Source organism: Myotis nattereri, assembly GCF_964212035.1.
Source record: "Myotis nattereri genome assembly, chromosome: 2".
NCBI classification, from domain to species: domain Eukaryota; kingdom Metazoa; phylum Chordata; class Mammalia; order Chiroptera; family Vespertilionidae; genus Myotis; species Myotis nattereri.
In genome coordinates, this window is record NC_138076.1 from 123,499,031 (window position 1) to 123,518,448 (window position 19,418).

The 19,418-nt window shown below is 45.3% G+C and overlaps 1 protein-coding gene across 1 annotated transcript in view; it reads right to left on the reverse strand.

The window, feature by feature from the left end:
- LOC308513847 (maestro heat-like repeat-containing protein family member 1) overlaps positions 1-19,418 on the reverse strand; it is a gene marked incomplete at both ends in the record, with an annotated part of 76,835 nt that overhangs the window by 27,314 nt on the left and 30,103 nt on the right. The window contains 18 exons of the mRNA XM_081083948.1: positions 1,199-1,372; positions 1,700-1,840; positions 2,475-2,592; positions 2,815-2,952; positions 3,751-3,935; positions 4,577-4,709; positions 4,963-5,117; positions 6,200-6,349; positions 6,912-7,009; positions 7,468-7,603; positions 8,339-8,443; positions 11,605-11,694; positions 13,210-13,345; positions 13,938-14,017; positions 14,391-14,516; positions 15,233-15,385; positions 15,698-15,820; positions 18,557-18,673. Coding sequence (XP_080940074.1) covers positions 1,199-1,372; positions 1,700-1,840; positions 2,475-2,592; positions 2,815-2,952; positions 3,751-3,935; positions 4,577-4,709; positions 4,963-5,117; positions 6,200-6,349; positions 6,912-7,009; positions 7,468-7,603; positions 8,339-8,443; positions 11,605-11,694; positions 13,210-13,345; positions 13,938-14,017; positions 14,391-14,516; positions 15,233-15,385; positions 15,698-15,820; positions 18,557-18,673 — 2,358 coding nt within the window. The remainder of the gene's footprint in view (positions 1-1,198; positions 1,373-1,699; positions 1,841-2,474; positions 2,593-2,814; positions 2,953-3,750; positions 3,936-4,576; positions 4,710-4,962; positions 5,118-6,199; positions 6,350-6,911; positions 7,010-7,467; positions 7,604-8,338; positions 8,444-11,604; positions 11,695-13,209; positions 13,346-13,937; positions 14,018-14,390; positions 14,517-15,232; positions 15,386-15,697; positions 15,821-18,556; positions 18,674-19,418) is intronic.

Sequence of the window (19,418 nt, forward strand, 5' to 3'; positions counted from 1 at the left end):
CGAATGTGCTGAAAATGTTTTGGAGAAATAATGGCTACAATCTTTTAAAGTATGGTAAAAGACACAAACATAGAGATTTCCAAAAATTCAGGCTAAACCTAAAGAAATTCATGCCAACACATCCTAAACTGTTAAAAACTAAAGACAAATGTGAGACAAAATAAAGCCTTTTTCTGACCAAGACTGAAAACATTTGCTATTAACAGACCCTCACTGAAAAAACCACAAAGAAAAAAGAAGAAAATGAATCTAGAAGGGAAGAGAGAGCTATAAGAAGGAAAGGGAAATGAAGAAATGTGTAAGCAACATATGGGAAAATCTAAATGAGTATTGACTGTATAACATAACAGCAATGGTGGTGATTATGTTAAAGACCACATTTGGGGATTTTAAAAGAATGTGAAACTAAACTACTAGACAATATTAATTAATAAAACGGGGGCAGTGTAATCAAGCTTCTAAGATTCTTATATTGTTTGGATGAAGGGTAAAGATTATCTTTAGGCTTTGTCAAGTCAAATATACATGTTGGGTTTTAAAAGTAACTGAAAAATAGATGAATCATGGAGTGAGTGTCCAGGCTCTTCGAGATTATGAGGCTGATACAAAAATAATTCAAATCCAAGGTTCAAATACTAAAAATTGATAGGTGCCAGAACAGGAATACTCTAAGTAAGCATACATCTCTGATGTAAAGTCCCTTCAGCTCAAAATGGCTGTGATCTGTAAAGAGGCTGAGACATGGAGTGGGCTGTTACTGGACTGGGTAGTTCAGATTTCTGAGCCTTCGGGTATTGTAACAAGGCTCCCAGCATTCTAGGGTCCCTGTGCTGTTTGGAAGGAGGGTAGAAGTTATGAGTTCTTCCCCCACTCTTTAAGTTTGCAGGAGAAGATCGTTGGAGTCAGAACCAATTTTACATCAGTATGTCACATTTTCCCCTTCAGTGGCTCCTTCAGGAAATTTGTGGTAAGAGAGTAAGTGGATGAGTGCTACATCTGTATGTATAGGGAATGAATTTTGCACCTGTCTAATGCACAGCTTCAAGTAGCCAAGTCTCCTTTCTTCTGCCCCTCAGTGATTTTAGCCTTCCACCAAGTCCCATAGCTCTGCCCCAGGACCCTAAATTCAGCTTCCAGGGTTCACCTTCAGCCCCAGCCCATACTGTTTCCAACTAATCCTAGGGACTTGGGCCCATACATCATTGATGAGTGGACGCAGATGCTTGGAGATGCTGCAGAACATCGCCTTGACCTCTTCTCCATGCCCATTTACGACGATGTTCCGTAGGGCCTTTACTGCCTGAACTGTCACTCGTGCCTCACTCTTCAGGAAGTCTCCCAAAGATGGAAACAGGCTCTTCACAGATTCTGACTGTTTGAAAGAAGGCAGAGATCACTTTCCACCTGGGCATCATGCAACACTTTAGGGATAGGGTTTTGAGAAAACAAGTGGTGCCTAAAAGAAACAGACGTAGGGAATCTAGGGGCTGGATGTGCAGAGGAAGTGGAAGGCTGGTGCTCAGGGTGTTTGGGAGGCCAGATGGCCAGGCTATGTAAGTCTATAAACTGGATGTTGTACTGCCCTAGGATGAGGGGTTGGGAAATTTACTAAGCTCTGAGTAATTAAGAGACCCCAAGGGAAACAAATTAAGTGGTTCAGAGACTAACATTTGATTCCCATTGGGCCCCCCACTTTTACTTGACTTTCATGCAGTGCCAGGTTACTGATTCCACAGAGTCCAATTTCTTTCATGATGAGGTTGGGCTCCTTGGTCCACTTGATTAGATTGCCCACAAAGTCTTGTCCCAGAGTCTGAGCCACTGATCGATGCCAGAGGAGCTGTGGAAACAAGGTTACTATAACCATGGATGGGTACCTGGTGCTTCCCTAGCTCCCCTCAGGCCCCATACTCAGGTAATAACTGTTACCAGTAGAGAGCAATAGTAGATCTGTGCGCATGGGCTAGAGTCTAAGGCAGTGATGGCGAACCTATGACACGCCTGTTACAGGTGACACGCAAACTCATTTTTTTGGTTGATTTTTTCTTTGTTAAATGGCATTTAAGTATATAAAATAAATATCAGAAATATAAATATTTGTTTTACTACGGTTGCAAATATGAAAAAAATTCTTTATGTGACCTGGCACCAGAGTTAAGTTAGTGTTTTTCAAAATGCTGACACTCTGATCTCAAAAGGTTCGCCATCACTGGTCTACGGCAATGGTGGATAGCGCTGATAACCTTAGCATTTTGGGCCAGATCCTGGGATCCTAAAATCATTCTGGGAAAACTAATGCTGCTGATCTTCTCCCCAGGCTTCCCCTGCCTCTTTAGGCTCTGAAGTGGCAGGGAAGCAAACCCCACTCTCTATTCTTTCCACTTTCTGGGGCAAGTTATTTAACATTTCTGTTAAATGTTCCTCAGCTACAGGAAATGAATGGCTAGGGCTGTGGTCCTCCTCCAGGCTTTCACCTGTGCGTAGACGGTCCTGGACAAGATCTTCCGATGATTATCTCCGCTGTCAAGGAAGGTCTTGACAAGGTTCAGAAGTCGGTGCAGCATGACTGCTTCACAGTTCTTCACAATGCCACTGCGGTGGGGCAGAAGAAGCCAAGAGTAGCTGGGTGGGGAGTGGGCAGTGGTGGAGGGGAGGTGACAAGGGAACAGTATGCACAGAACAGGATAATGTGAAGGCTGAGGTCTGGGAGATGAGCAAGGGAGGGTTATAGTCTGCTGTATTTGAGTGCTGGATCCTGGAAAATTGGGATTGGGGGCTAGAGTGGTATTGGACATGCTGGGGAAATGGTCCCACCTTGTCAGGTCCATGATGCCTCTGTAGTAAAATTTAGAGGAGGACAGATGATCCCAGCACTTATGCTCATCTGCATAAACCACCACTCCATCATATGCGGCTGCGAACAACACAAGCTTCACCACCTCCAGGGCACAACTGAAGGCCCGTCGTCACAAGGTTTGTGAAAAGAAAGGAACAGAGGAATGAACAAGGTGTTATGCCCTAGTTTGCATCCTTGTCCTGGCAAGCCAGGAGACAGTTCTCTAATCTGGATCTGGTGCATAGCTGGATCCTGCTTTCCAGCTGATGAAAACCCATGGCTCTCTGAAACCCATCTCCAATTGTGTCTGCTCACCCCTTCAACCTTGTCTTGTAAAAGAGCCTATAGAGACGTGCTAGTGCCACAGCTTTCAAATTCAGCTCTCCACGGTTTAGCAGGGTTAGGATACCTCTTCACCTCCACACCCATCTAACCAGAATGTCTCTGGTTACTGGTCTTCTTTATTTTTTTACTGTAAGATTTCACTTGAATAGAATACCCTGAGGTTTTTTAAAAAGGTCTGACAACCGCTTACTTAGGAGTTCAACACCCTAAACTGCAGTAGTGAATTGCATGAGATGGCGCAGTTAGTGACAAAGCTAAGCCAGAGGTGATCCAGATTCGAATGGGCACAGCTGCACGGAGAGTATTGAATCTCTCATGGGCCGAGTCATGAACAGAGACCTGAACCGCTGGGTGAAGCAGAGGAGTGCATGCAAGGAAAAGGGTAACGAGAAACTTGAAAACACGTGGGAACATTCCAGCACGTGATGTTGGGGCACCCACACCGACATTCTAGCTCTGTGCTGCTGTCAGTCTCTTCTTCAGCTTCCCTAGGGGATTGGCATCCAGTTGTCCAGGGCCCTCTGGAGTTGACTAGTCTCATTTCTCCATCACACCAGGGTTAGGCTTACCTACTGGAGTCAAAGGCCTTGCCTAAGCCCCCATCCTTCCTGTAGACCACCACATTCTGGAGGACATTTTGCTCAATCACCCAGAAGAGATGACATAGCACAGCCAGCAATAGCCGGGGGTAGAGTTCCAGGATGGCCTCCCGGCACAGAGTCCCGGATAGCATCTCACACAAGGCACACGCCGTCTGGGGAGGACACGTGGAAAGGAGGAAGCAGAATTGACTAGGTCTGGTAAAGAAAGAAATGGTCCCACAATCCCACACACTGCCCCTCCCTGTCACTGCCCATAGGTCACAGTGCACTCTGACTGAGGTTTCTAAGAAGCACTCAAAGACTGAATGCCCACAGCTCAATCCTGGGGAAATGAGGGGCCACACACATGTAATCTGATCTCTCTTTATTGCCAAACATTAAAAACAAAAAGGGAACCAACTCTAATTTTTCAGCAGAAAATATATTGGGCTACCCAATTTCAGACAACCAAACTTCATCCTCTGCCCCAGCACCGCATGCCCCTGGCCAGGCCCCAGAAATATGGGCGCCAGACACAAACTCAGGAGATAAAAAAGCTGATTAACACTGAACATCAGTTTCCTTGTCTATGAAATGGGATTGATTCCTGCACTTTCTACATCATGCAGTTCTTGGATGTACAAAGTTAAAGTGCTAAACGTATGTGCAGTATTCATGAGTCCAGTGTTAACAGTCTCCTCTTCACTGCTCCCTAACAACTGCTCACACCTGACAGGTGCCCTTTAATCTTCGCCTCTGCACGCAAGTCCCAGACATAAGTCCTCCGCCCCCCGCCCGCCCTCCCCATGCTGACCTCCACGGGCTGCAGGGCTTGCTCCGTCGTGCCCTCTGTGGAGTGGTTTTCCAGGATGCCTATCAGCAGCTGCAGGACGTTGATTGTGGTCTCTCGCTCGGTGCCGAACACCTTCCACACGGCCAGAATGGTTCTGCAGGAGCCAGGGACAGCTATGTCATGGGCCCTGGTAATCATATTCTAGTACCAATCTGGTCTTGAGCCTATGAAAGGCCAGTTCTCAGGTTCTAGAGGGAGTGAGGCCCAAGAGGACTTGGCCAAAGAATATGAAGTTTGATTGGCATCAAGAAGAAAGCATCCTTTTGCAGTGATTTTTAACATGGGCTTGGTTGGAGCAGGGGAGGGTTTACTGGGATGGAGTGTGCTCCTGGGTGTGGGAGAGGTACCTATCCCAAGGGAGGGGCCTGTTGAGCAGCAGGGGCACAACGCTGTGGGTGCTGTTGCCTGCCAGCAAGCACAGGGCCCGAAGGGTCTCCTCCTTTGTGTTGGGCTCCAGCTGCAATTTGAGCCTTTCCAGGATGCCCGCCACAATTTCCTCCACCTGCAGCGGAGAGCCAGAACACCCCGTCAGTCCTTCTTTACTTCCTTCCTTCCTCCTCCCTCTCTACTGAGTCCTCAAACTCAAGAGGCATAGTTGCAATCCTGTCCCTGACTCTCTTCTCAAGGAAGAGTTGCGGGGTGCCAAAGGCCAGAGCAGCAGGGCCCAAAAAGGGAGCTCGGGCCAAGGCCCACTAGAGCAAATGCCTGTCCAGAGCCCCAATGTCCAGAGAGGTGGTCTGAGGTTGCTCAGGAGACAGAAGACCCTCCAGAAAGAAAGCCAAAGCCCTGGAGGCACTCAGGCCTTTCCCTCCCAGCTAAGGTCAACTTCCAGTCCTGAAACTGCAGGGACAGTGGCACTGGATGTGGAAAGACCACAGGGTTCTCATCTGGTGCTCAGAGCTCTAAACTATGGACCTCTGGGAAGTCCATTTCATTGTAATATCTCAAGGACTGTCATGGTGCCCGCCCATTTCTGGTACCTAGGCCACGCCAGTCACATAAATGAGTGGAGGCAAAGGATGTCTGGGGATGCAGAGAGAGAGGGGATGGACAGCCCCTGTGACACGTATAAAGAGGATGGTGGCCACTCAGAGACTTGCCCTATATGACCCGATTTTGAAGTTTTTTTTTCTTAGTGAAGTGAGAAATAGATTTCTAAATGCTGGGCCTTCCCATATTTATGCTAGCTTAAAAGAACATTTATACATAGGTCAGTCATTCTGTGAACTTCCTTGTTTCCAATCCACAGCCTTACTCCTTCACTGAGGTCTCAGCTCCTGACACCCCAGGGGGTTGGGGAGAATCCCCCAACAATGCCTACACCCCTGCACATGGCTGTCATTACTGAGGAATCAGCCGCCCAGATAGGAGGCACTGCAGTTACAAGCTCAGGATTACAAATGTCGGAGCTCAGTGGGACCACAGAGGAAATGTAGTGCAAGCCTACATTTTAGAAGTGAATGAATTAAAGCCAGTAGAGGAGAGGGACTTGGCTACAGCCCTTTGGCTGCTTGGTAACAGAGCCAGGACATGAGCCAGTGCTCCTGACATTCAGGCCAGAGCTCCCACCCAGCACCATACTACCTTTATCAAATCTGAGCCCCGCTTTTTCATGACAGCGCTCATCAACTGGGCTGCAGCCAGAGACACGTTAGCCCTGCTGCCCGTCAGCTCCTCCATGGCTGTCAGCACCAGGTTGGTGAGCTGCCTCTGGGTGAAGTACTCTGCAAAGGCCTGCAACAGGGTGGGATCACATGGTGCGATGAGTCTGGATGCAGGGCTCCCCCTGCCCGAGACAGCCTGTGCCATTCCTCCTGGTGAGGGAGGGCTTCTCTTGGGAGCTTCTGTGCTTCTGTCCTAGGCTTGTGCTGTCTGCCTAACTCCTAGAAGACCCTTTCCTGGGGACAGAGTCCTGGGGATGGAAGGGAGGAAACACTGGACTCAAGTGCAATGTGGGGCTCAGAGGTCAGGGGGTGCAGAGCAGAACCCCAGGAGAGGAGGGCTGGGGCTAAGATCCTCAGTGACATCTCTGAGTCTACACATTGCTCACAAAGCAGCATTAGCATGAAGCAAATGCTTCTGGGGGGACAGGGGAAGACAAGGATCAGGACCATTGATGCTCAAGGGGGGACAAATAGTAGCATGTGATAGGAAAATTTCCCCCAAAGGAAAAGTTCACATCCAGTAACAGAATGGGAAGAGAGACAGGATAGGAGTCCCACCCCAGGAGTCTATTACAGTGGGTAAATGAGACGCCCAGGCTTCCCTCACTTTGTCTCTGGTCCTGCTCCCTCACCTCGGCAATTTTAAAGGTGTTGTTATAGAACAAGTTGGCACTATAGACTTCATTCATGTCCTCTTCTATCCACAAGCCTTGTATTTTCTTCTTCATCTCTGAAACAGAGACACCCGACCCCACCTCTCAGACACTCAGAAGGCATGTTAAACTCCCCCTTTCCCACCTTCTAGCCCAAAGCTCCTACTGAACTCAGTCAGCTTGGGGCTATGTATGTCCTTTGGGGCTGGGAGTAGAGGAATGGGCATTAAGATAAGAAATGGTGGGAGCTGAGGTAAAAGACAAACAAACTATCTTGCCTGCCTCAGAGCAGAGATAGAATTGGGTAAAAGGATGGGGCTGAGCCAAAAAAGGAGAAACTAATTCCAAAGAAGTATTTCCTATGTAGGTATTTTTTCCCAAGAGATTATCTGTAGATGTTTGGGGGTAGGTTCCTCAATGGAAATGAGGTACTCAAGCAGCTTCTTGGCCCTCACTGTCTTGGGATGAGTGTGTGGGGATGGCCAGGCCTAAGTGTGTGGTTGGAGGGGGAGGGGTAAGAACAGGCTCCTCATACGCTTTTTCTTCAAGAGGATACAGTAGAGGTTATACGCAGCCTTGGAAGACAGGAAGCAGATGCTGTCCACTGGGTCCTGGCAGCGCATGGCCAGCAGCTTTACCAGGCGCCCCAGCCGGGTGAATTCAATTGCCATCTGGGGAAGGAAGCTGGAAGTCACAAGTTATCCCAGCCATTCCCTTAGGCTGAGCTATCACAGGAAGAACTCAGAGGAGGAAATGCATAAGCCAGAGACATGAAAGGTGAGACTATGTGAGGTTAATGGGAATGGAATTGGATAGATGAGTTGTGGCCATAAAGGACATCAGAGGTCATCGTTTTATAATTACCTTACTCTATCCCCCTTCTTTGCCCCTTGACACTCCACTCATATGTCAAGTCAGGTTTAATGCCTTCTTCTCTATGACGCTTTCCCTGCCCCCTCAACTTGTAATTGTTTGTTTTGATCTTTTAGTCCCACTATATTCAGTTTATTCATTATCACCTTCTCTTTAAGATTGTTCTATGCATGCCTCTCTCCCCAGTGGACTGTAAGGTTCATGAAGTCAGAAACTATATTGGTCATCTGTGTATTCGCTATAGCACCTACCACAGCGCCTGGCACAAGGCGAGTGTTTAGTCATTGCTTGTTCAGACAAATAACATCAGACTGAACCAAGTGGGATGAAATAAAACTGATGGATGGAGAAAAACACCAAGTAGAAGATGACAGAAGGGATAAAGGAGAGAACAGGATGGGATCCACAAGAGAAAATAGCAATAGCGACGGAGAATGAGTGACTGAGGCTAGGTAATATATATGATGAAGGTAGGGATAAGGGCAACCAGACAGGGTATGAGAATTCAGACTCCACGGCCGCCTCCCACTCACATTGAAGTCCTCCATTTTTGCTGTAAACTCCAGAATATGTGCAGCACACCACATGGCCCGTTCCCGCTTGTTATCCTTCTGGGAATTGAGCCAAGGATCCATAAGCTGGAGGAAGGAGATAATGAAAGGAGATGCCCATTCATCTGTGTCCCAGAGAACAGAAAGATATTCTTGAACCTGGCTTTTACAAAGTTTTAGGACAAGAGTTCTGACAGTAGGACCTCTTTTGCCAAGAGGCAGATTATATGTGGGTCTAGCACCAGAGGTTTCATTCTCTCCTCTCTCCTATCAAGTATACGCGGTATTAAATCCTCCAGCCCCATATTTTCCCTTCGTCTAGGTGATAGAAATCTCCTCAATTCCAACCCCCTTCCTTCAGGTTCAACAGTGGCTCTCAAAATATATCCACTCTATTCACTTCAGTGATTCAACATACCTCTGAGTTCTCCTACCCTCCGCCTCCCATTCTTCAGTAGAAAAAGAACTTGGTGATAAAAAAAAAATAACAGTCACTGTATTCACAGATTCCAGAGTAAAGTGTGTGTAAATCTATTTGAAAAATATCACTATAAATGGTTTCACATGAAACACAATGGAAAAGTGTCTCACCTTTGGTTAATTATGGGTACTAAATACCACTGCTACTTGTCAATCTACAGTCATCAATCTGACAATGATGCAACCACACAGACCATGATATATAATTGAAAAAGAAGAAGAGTAGCAGGTGAAAAATCCACAACCAACTCAAAAGAACACTGATGCTACACTGACCAGAAGAAACACGTCCTGCCCTAGTCAGTTTGGCTCAGTGGATAGAGCATCGGTCTGCGGTGGGTCCTGGATTTGATTCTGGTCAAGGACACATGGCCGGGTTGCAGGCTCGATCCCATTTAGGGGGTGTGCAGGAGGCAGCCAATCAATGATCCTCTCCCATCATTGATGTTTCTCTCTCTCTCTATCATTTTCCCTTCCCCTCTGAAATCAATTTTAATAAATTCTTTAAAATTGAATAAAGTCTATGTCTTACAACGGCGTGTCAACATCAATTTGCTGTTTTTTGTGTGTTTTTTAAATATGTTTGTATTGATTTTAGAGAGAGTGGAAAGGAGAGGGGGAGAGATAAAAACATTGATCAGAGAGAAACATTGTCTGCCTCCTGCACACACCCTCAAACCCCCTCAATGGGGATCAAGCCTGCAATCCAGGCATGTGCACTGGCCAAGAATTGAACCAGTGACCTCTTGGTGCATGGGCCAATGCTCAACCACTGAGCCATACTGGCAAGGAAATTCCCTGGTTTTAATAGATGCTTTATGTACTATTTGTGCAACTGCCAGTGAATCTACAATCCTTTCAAATTTAAAAGTTAAGAAGAAAACCAGTAGCAAAATAATTACAAGCAGTCCAACATCCATCCATAGAGGACTGATTGAATAAACTATATTACATGCACACAATATATAAAACCATAAAAAAAGGAACATATCTGTGAACTGATGAGGATAAATGAAAAAAGCAAGGACAAGAGCACTGAATAGAATGTGCTAACGACTGTGTAAAACAGAAAGGGAAATAAGAATACACCATAAACAGAGATTTGCTTATTTTCACAATAAGAAAAACAGGCAGGACAAACCAGAAGTTAATGAAAACGGTTATCTACAGAGGGTGAGTGCGAATAAGGTTAAGAGGATCAGCTTGGGAGCAAAAATCCTCTGAGTAAAACTTTACATGGTTTTACTAGTAAGTTTTTAATTATGTAAATCTTTATATAATCAAGCTCTTCAATTAAGTAAAAGAAAAACCATAAAATTTAAGACGAGCAAGTCTAAATTATATCAATTGACAATATAATCATACAGAAAAAAAATATTTCATGTAACTTTTGAATGCAATACTCTGAATATAGTCCTCAGTGACCTATATTTTAATAACAACAGGAACTGCAAAGAAGTCTTGAACTCCCTGTGGTAACTGGGGAATAGCAATTTCAGGAGAAAGCCAAGTATCCCAATGACATTAGCATAGAGTACATCAAGTCAATAAAACGACAATTTTAAAATGGGCAAATCAGTTGTACCTGCACCTCACGTCTTTGAGCCAAGCACTTTGTAAACACCTCACTCGATTACCAAATGACTGTATTAACTAGGTGCTCTATGTCATTCCAGTTTCCAAGAGAAAACTGAGGCAAACAGAAGTTAAACAACTTCCCAAGACCATACAGCAAACAGCAGAGCCACCATCTGGAACCATAGTGTATGGCAGTCCCCAGCCTGTGTTTTGAACTGTTAACTGCTATGTGGGAGCAGTGGGCAGCTGAGAGAGAAGCTGGCCACAGCTATGGCTGAAGGGGAAGAAGGAGGAAGCTTTCTCCTCTAAAGGCAAGACCAATATTAGTTATTTGATCTTAGCCCTTATTATCATTTCCCTAAAAGCTTTGCACCCAATCTTCATCAGCAGTTCTACTTCTTAGTTTTTCTGACTGTGAAAATAAGCAGTTCCTAGACAGTTCTCCTGGTCTGTTCCCAACTGCACCAGGTCGATAGTGTCCCCCCAAAATTCATGTCCAGTCAGAAACTCAGAATGTGACCTTGTTTGAAAATAGGGTCTTTGCAGGTGATTCAAATTAAGGTGAGTTCATACTGGATTTGTGGGTCCTAACCCAATAACTGCTGTCCTTATTAAAAGCCCTAGCTGGTTTGGCTCAGTGGATAGAGGGTGGCCTGCAGACCGAAGGGTCCTGGGTTGGATTCCAGTCAAGGACACATGTCCGGGTTGTGAGCTCAATCCCCAGTGGGGGTTTGCAAGAGGCATGCGATCACTGATTCTCTCTCATCATTGATGTTTCTCTCTCTCTCTCCATCTCTGAAATCAATAAAAACATATTTTTTTAAAAAAAGAAGAGAAACACACACACAAACTCACACAAACACACACACACACACACACACACACACACACACACACACACGAATGCCCTGTGAAAATAAATGGAGGCTCAGATTGGAATGATATGTCTATAAGCCAAGAGATACCATGGGTTGCCAGGAGTTCCCAGAAGCTAGGAGAGATGCACTGAACAGATTCTCCTTCAGAGCCTCCAGTAGGAACCAAACCAGCCAATACTTTGATTTGGGACTTCTGTCCTTTACAACTTGAGAGAATGTATTTCTGTTGTTTGACATCACTTCTTGTGGTATTTATTTATGGCAGTTCTAGGAAATGAATAAACCAACGTTCAGAGGTTTGTTCCCACGAACCTGCAAGCAGTTCTGGATCCGGGTGGGCATCTCAACAATAAGTGTCTCCATTAGTCTTAGGAGGGACTGCATGGTTCCCTCAAACAGATCCTGAGGGGGAAAAGAAACTCAAAAAATTACCAACCTATCACCCCACCCTCCTTCTAAACTGCTCAGCATTTTGGCTGTCCCAGCCTTCCTTGAGAAAGCCTACTCCAAAAACTTCCCTACATTCAAGCACTACTGGCCCATCATTCACTTGAATTAATCCTTCTGTTGTTTCACCAGAGCACAAATGTCTGCCTGGTGTGTAGTTTGTCCTGGTGGACTGGGAGTTCCCTTGCAACGTAGCTACCCCCCTCCTCCATCTCCACTCCCTAACTTGAGCTCAGCTGGGACTCTGGTCCCAGGGATACAGCTTCAGTAAGCAGCCAGGACTGACAGGCTGACTGGCTCCAGGTGGGAGGAGGACTGGCCTGGCTGTCTGCAGAGTAACTGATTCACAAAATCTAGGACAGTGGGTTTCTCCCTCTTATCCTTGAATGAACAAAGTGGCCTTGCCCAAAGCCTTATAAGGAGAGTAGGTGATCTCCCAAGGAGGGCTTCTAAACGTAGGGCCTGCTGGGAGAACCAGAGCAACATTGTGATAGATCCCAGCCACAAAAACTGAAAATCAGGGGGGAGAAAAAGAAAGGCAGCTCTCCCTGGAATAAAATACTCGGAAGAAACCTACCTAGGTGTAAAGCTATTTGTACTGGGCAGCTGGAACTCCCAGCTTGCTCCAAACACAGGGAAATCCTGTCAAAATAACTTCCTCATCCAAAGCAGATTCACACTGAGGGAGGCCAGAGAAAACCCACCTCCGCCTTTTCTATATGTACCAGTCTTTCCTTCATGACATAACTGTGAACTAAAAAATAAGGATTACCAGAAATCGGATGAAAAGGAGGCCCAAGATGAACAAACCAACTGACCGTAAAGAAAATCAAGCTAATTTGGTAAATAATAGAAACCTGTATTTTTAAATTCTTTTTAATAGCTTCAAAAACATTTCAAGAGACTATGGCATCAATAAAACAAGAACGACCAGGCAAGATAAAGGTGTAATCAGAACACATGAAAGAATTCCTAGGAATTAAATATATGAATATAAATTAAAAACTGAATCTCTCTTTCCTTCCTTAAGGAAACACTGCAGGCACTATAAGAAATAGACTCTGAAAAAAAAAAAAAAGAAAAAGAAATAGACTCTGATTGCTTGCTCCTGGGATTCCCTGGCTTTACTTACCTGTCAACCGTTAGTAAAATCATATTTGAACCTTCTAGTCTCGTTTCAATCACACAGCAGTTATAAAGGGAAGGATCAAGTGTCTGCCTTTGGGACAGAGTGTTAAAGTGGTGGCAGTGGTAATCAGCGGGTAGAAGGAGGAAGTTAGATCTCAGGAGTAGTGTTCAGACTACATGACCTACAACCTCTTCTTCACAGGAGGGCTTCCTTCCAATGATTTTGTGTTTTTATTAAAGAAGGCAGAAGACTATTACATAAAACTGCCAAACCTATAGTTCCTAACCTCTTAAAAAAATAAAAAATGAGACCAGAGAGACAAACATCAAAGAGTTACTTACCACATTGGCCTGGCCCTTCTTGGGACTAGATGCCTCCTTTCGTAACACTTCTATGGATGGCAGGCAGAACACACTCTTGAAGCATGTTCCCAGGAGCTCTACTCTTTCTTCTATCTCTAAGAGGGGCCTGAGCATCCTACGATCCAGGGAGAAGAAGTGTAACCAGTGTGCTCAGGAATAACAACTGAAAAGGGTATAGACAGAGAATATGGTGACAGAGGAATAAGTGGGAGCAAGAAAGACGAAGATATCAGAAGAAAGGGTATTAAAAGAAGAAAGGGAGTAACAGTAAGAAAGGGTGAAAAGAACCAGGAAGATGGAAAGAAAAGAACTATGGGAAAGAGAGGAGGCATGACTATTACAGGAAAGGGTACTGCTAATTTGGGATGATATATTATTACTTGTTAGTTCCCCAGAGCTTTTGAGAGAACGGGATATCACTGATGGAGATGGAGGTGCCTATCAGGGACAGGGCTGAAAGCAAAAGGATGCCTAAGGCAGAATTAACAGCAAGTGCCTACAGAGAAAGAAGGCCATCTCTACTAGGTCCTTTGAAAATCCAATTCAAAAACTCTTGGCCAAAAGAAGTGGCAGATATTGGCCAGTAAATTTCTACTATTCCCTTATGCTAGAAGCAGAAGCAGAAACTAAGAGGGGGGATCAACTAGGGAATAAAGAGCTGCAATAGAACTGGGTCAAGGAAGACAGAGTGGATGGTGTGTTGTTACCTGAAGTTATTGATGATGTTCATTGCCTTCTGTCTAATAGAGCTGGAAATGGAGTTCAATGGCTCCTCCTTGATTAGGTCCTAACACACACACACACACACACACACACACACACACACACATACACCAAAAGGATGGTGAACATATTTTTCCTGTTTGCCTCTGCCTCCTCCCACTCCAGGCTGTGTTCATAACAAGGTGGAATTTAGAATGTTTAGTGACTTGCAAAGGCTCTGAGGACAGCACCTCTCTCCTACTCCCCACCACACCTTCCCTACAGTACTCACCCCAGCCTTGAGGATGGCAAAGGGAACACTAAGGCGGGAAAAGGAAACTAGAAAATCTGGGCTTTTACCTTCAGCTCCAGCCTAGGAGTGCCACCAATGGTTTCCCTGTGGACCCATCCTCCCTCCTCTCTGCATTCCGGCCTCCATCCTCCTGCAAGATACTTACCAGCATGATGGAAACAATTGCCAGCTTGTGGGGGAACTTGAATTGAAAGGCCACGTGCTGCTGCCTGCCCAGGGCTTTTGTCAGTATGATGAGGGCATTCAGGTAATCCAGCTTCAGGGCCTTATCCTGAATGAACCAGTATGCTCAGGGTTCTCCAAGGTGGCAATGGATCTGTGCCAGGGCACACTACCTACACAGTCTGGGGGGTGAGGACCTAAGCCTTCTTTAGCCTTCCTTAGGCTGATGCTCTGCACCTTCCCTCTGAGGGTAGACCAGTGCATCCCTGTGGTGGAGAGAGCCAGTCCTCTCACCAACCCCCTTCTGAAGCCACCCTCATGTTACTCTGTAACTAGGACACATCAAGCTTCCTGGTCTCTCAAGGTATTGTCTTTCCCTTGAACAAGTTTTACCAAAAGATATCTGACTTGGGAATGGAAAGGGATTCTTCTCCAACCCGGGACCCATGCTTTGGACACATAGCAAAGGCAAGAGAGCAGTATGGCCGCTCCGCTGCCTCTCCTGAATGCTTCTTCCTACAAACACTAGGGAATTTAGGTTTTACTCATCCCTTCATCAGAGAGGGCAGTGAAGAGCTCAATGGCGGGTTACGAAGCTCTGTCAGCAGGAAGGACACACTGTGAAACAGACCTAAAGTTACTGTGGTCTCCTCCTTGGGCCAATTAGAGTCTCCAAGTAGCAGGATTAAGTGAAAGGATTAAAATGTGGGAGAAGTCACTGTACTAGCCCCTGACTCCCATTTAAGGCCAAGCATCTTTTCTTGGGCGGTAAGAGAGGACATGGCAGAAATGGAAAGCTGGAGAAGTAGAGTAAGCAGGAAATACCTTTTCCAAAATGCAGTTGTGGTAGTGTTGCAGGATCAAAGCCAGCACGGCATCGAAATGCATGAAAATATCTCCCTTGCTCTCTAAAATAATCTTGCTGTAGCTTAAGTAGATGGTGTTACAGACAAGCACCCACTCCTTTCGCTGATGTTCCTGTAGCAGGGAGGGGGAAACAGAGGTTCAGAGAGGAAAAGGTTGCTCAGACGATTTGGGAAAGAAGATGGGACTGTGGGATGGCGAGCAGCTTGGGGGACAGGGTGGGCATGTAGCTGGTGATACCAGGGCCTGAAATGCAGAGCAAGAGAAAAGGATCAAGGATGAAACTTTCCCACAGTTGTTTCCAGGGAAAGAGAAGCATTTATAGATGAGTCACAAGGCCTCAGAGAAATGGGAGGCTGGGGTGATGGGGATGCCTTGGAAGGCTTTGTATGGGAGGCTGGTAGAGCACCCTGGGAATGACATCACCTTTGCCAGTGTGAGGATGGACGATGACTCCTTGTCAGTGAGGACAGCACTATACACTTTCAGTTGCTCCAGGACTGTCTTCAGATGTTTCTTGGACACGATGCTGAACGCCACAGCAATGCCCTGTAACAAAGAGAGCCTCAACCCCATGCCACAGTTCGGGGTGAGCCAGACACATGCTATGTTCCCCTACAAGCAAGAAATACATAGAGGAAGGGGAAGGGGGAGGAGAGGAAAGAAATGGAAAGATTTGGTTCTCCACGTTTGAACTATTGAAAATCCAGGTGGAGAACCAAATATCTTTGCAAGAAGTTACTGAAGAAGTAAATTATTAAGAAAAATCATAGTCACAGATTTACAAAATCTTGCTCTTGTCAAACCTAACCCTGTACATTTGAGAATACTTTTATAGGCACTAGGAATTCAGAGAATGGTTTCTCTGAGGAGGGAACAGAAGGAAGAACAAATCCCAGGCACCTTGCTGACAGGATTGGATAGCTAGTCAGAGAGGAGATGGAAGACAGGGAAAAGTTACAGATAATGCTAATATTTCTAGTTTAGGAGAACAGGAAGAGGGAGATCATGGCAAAACAACTCAGTGGACATGTTGTCAGTCCCAGTGGGTTGGGGAATCACAACCTAGAGAGAGTCAAATCATGAAGACTTGGGGATTCTGTGGTTCCTGCCAGGAAAAGTGTTTAACTTAACCCCTCACCTTCATAGCAGGCCCTTTTGACTTCAGTGTCAGCTGAGTCCCTCCCTAGAGCTTATTGAACAAGGATGACTGGGCACAGAGCTAAGAAAATGCTCAAGCAGACATTCAGGTGCCAGCTGTTAGCAAATGGGCTCATTTGTGCTGGAAGGGCCACCATTCGACTTTGCAGCAAGAGCAGACAGATGGAGGGACCCTCGGGACAGTGACAGCCTCCAGGACACAGATCCTGGAGAGGGAGGAAATTTTAGTGGGACTTGTAGACCATTGGATATCAGGTAGATAAAGGGAAAATTTTACCTCTTTAGAAAAGAGGGACTAGTGGAGCATCAGAAGGGGGTTCTATTCTGTCCCTCTTCTTATGTCCTCCCTTAGCCATGGCTACCACTCCTTCTGGTCATCATCATCATATGACATCATCATCATAACTGACATCATCAGAACATCAGTGCTTAATGTTTACCAGCCTTATACATGTTACTTGATTAATCCTCACTAATACATTGTGGTAAATATTGTCGTCCCCATTTAACAGTCAGGGAAAATATGTTTCCCAAATCTAGACACGAAGCCCAGGTTTGAGATCCTGGTCTACATGCTTCTGTACATGTCCACCTGACACTCCAACCCCTCCCAGTCAAACACTAAGTACATCTACTGCCTCCCCCTTTGTCCTGGGTTTCTGGCCTTAGGGAAGGATACCATTCTCCTCCCACTTGGACCAGAAACCCAAGAATCATCCCAGAGGCCCTTTCCCCTCTTATCTTTATCTCCTGTATTCAATCTGTTCCCAAGTGCTAGCAAGAGGTCACTTTTACTTCCTTGTCAAAGAACTCTGCACTCCAGTCCCACTAGACCATTGACTGTTCTCTAGATGTGCTCCCCAAAGTCTTGATCCTGAATCTTGACTCAGAATGTTATGTCAACCGGGAATACCTGCCTCCCTCCTTCTCCTAAACTCGCCCCAACCAACCCAAGTCCCAGCCAGCCTCAATGCCACAGTGACTGCTCATGTAGCCTTTAGTAGGCCATTGAGTATAGTTACCCGTTTCATTCCTATATATGTCTTTCTCCTCATTGATACTGTTTGCAACTCAGGCTTAGTAAATACCTGTTGCTGATCGTGGAGCTGATGGATGCTCTGAGAATCTGGCAGGAGAAGGGCCCTGGAGAGGGAGGTCCTAGGGCATGAACACCAGCACTACCAGTAATCAGCAAGTAGAGAGTGCTTATGTACCAGCATTGCTCTTAGTGGTTTTACATTTTAATCCTCAAAAACCATCCTATAACACACATCACTTCTGTGGTATTCCACCAACAATGCACACTCTGAATCTAATCACGATGAAATATGACAGAAACCAAAACCGAGAGACATTGTACAAAATAAGTGGTCTGTGCATTTTTAAAATGTCCAGACCATGAAAGATAAAGATTAGGAACTTGTTCCAGATTAAAGAAGAATAAAGACAAATGACAACTGAATGCACGGCTTGATTCTGAATTAGACCCTGGAATAAAAAAAATAAAAATATAATATTTTTCTTTTGCTTTAAAACACATTGTTGGGACAATTGATGGTTTTCAAACTGGGTCTATAATTTAGATATCAGTGGTGTAGCAATGTTAATTTCCTGATTTTGATCATTGTACTGTGCTTATGTAAGAGAATATCTTTATTTTTAGCTAGTAGACAGCAAAGTATTTAAGGGTAAATGAGCTTCATGACTGCAGCTTTCATTTCAGATTCAAAAAATATAGTAATAATGCTAGTAAATAAATAATGTAATTTATGAGAAAGAGAATGATAAAGCAAACATGGAAAAGCATTTATATTTTGGGAATCTGGGAGAAGAATAAATAAGAATTCTTTGGAATTTTTTGCAACTTTCCTCTAAATATAAAATTATTTGAAATTCAATAAATCTTTTAAAGAAATATCCTATCAGGAAGGTACCATAGCCTTGTCTTAAAGAGGAGGAAACTGAGGCACAGAGAGGTTCGGTAACTTGCTCAAGGGCACATAGCTAGTAGGTGGCAGAGCTGGAACTCTCACCCAGGTGCTCTGGTTTGCCAGGCCCAAGCTTTTAGCCACCTTGCCATCCTGACTCAACCTGGAAATGCTTTGCCAATGCACTCTGCCTCACCTCCCTCTCCTGCACGTTTTCATGGGAAGTTTGAAGGATGGCGGAGAGCATCATCTTCACCAGTTTCTCACTTCTTGAGGTCCAGAGGGCGAAGCCAAAGAATTTATAGAGAAAAGCCTAGGAAAGGAAGGAGAGCAGGGTCACGCAGAGCTTGAAATGAGGGTAGGGCAGCATTTCCTATACTAGCCACCACCTTTGCCCACAGCCCCATCCTCCACCCTGGCCCTTGCTCTCTAGAGGCATCTGGATAAGGCAGTGATCCTATAGAGCAGGGGTTCAAGTTACAGGGAAGAGAAAGCTGCCTTTCCAATGTCTCAGCCTCTTAGAGATCATCCTTTAGGAACTTTCTCTGACCCCCATACCTCCCACTTACACCTAGGAAATAAAAAAAGTTCCTTAAACTTGCATAATTTTAAAACCAAAATTGTATAATTGAAGAAGTACTTTTATGTAATTATTTCTCCCTCCTCTGAATTTCAGTGGCCTTTATCCTTGCTTACTGCGCACTGTCCTGTCTACCTTGTAATACCAGACTGTGTGGACTCACCACTCCCTTCTTCAGGGTCTCTGCACTCCCCATTTTCTCTGTGTAGAACCCTCTTCCCCAGGCTCTTCAAAATGTCTCATTCTCTTCCCCAAACCGGTTTGGCTCAGAGGATAGAGCGTCGGCCTGCGGACTCAAGGGTCCCAGGTTCTATTCCGGTCAAGGGCATGTACCTTGGTTGCAGGCACATCCCCAGCAGGGAGTGTGCAGGAGGCACCTGATTGATGTTTCTCTCTCATCGATGTTTCTAACGCTCTATCCCTCTCCCTTCCTCTCTGTAAAAAATCAATAAAATACATATTTTTAAAAATGTCTCAT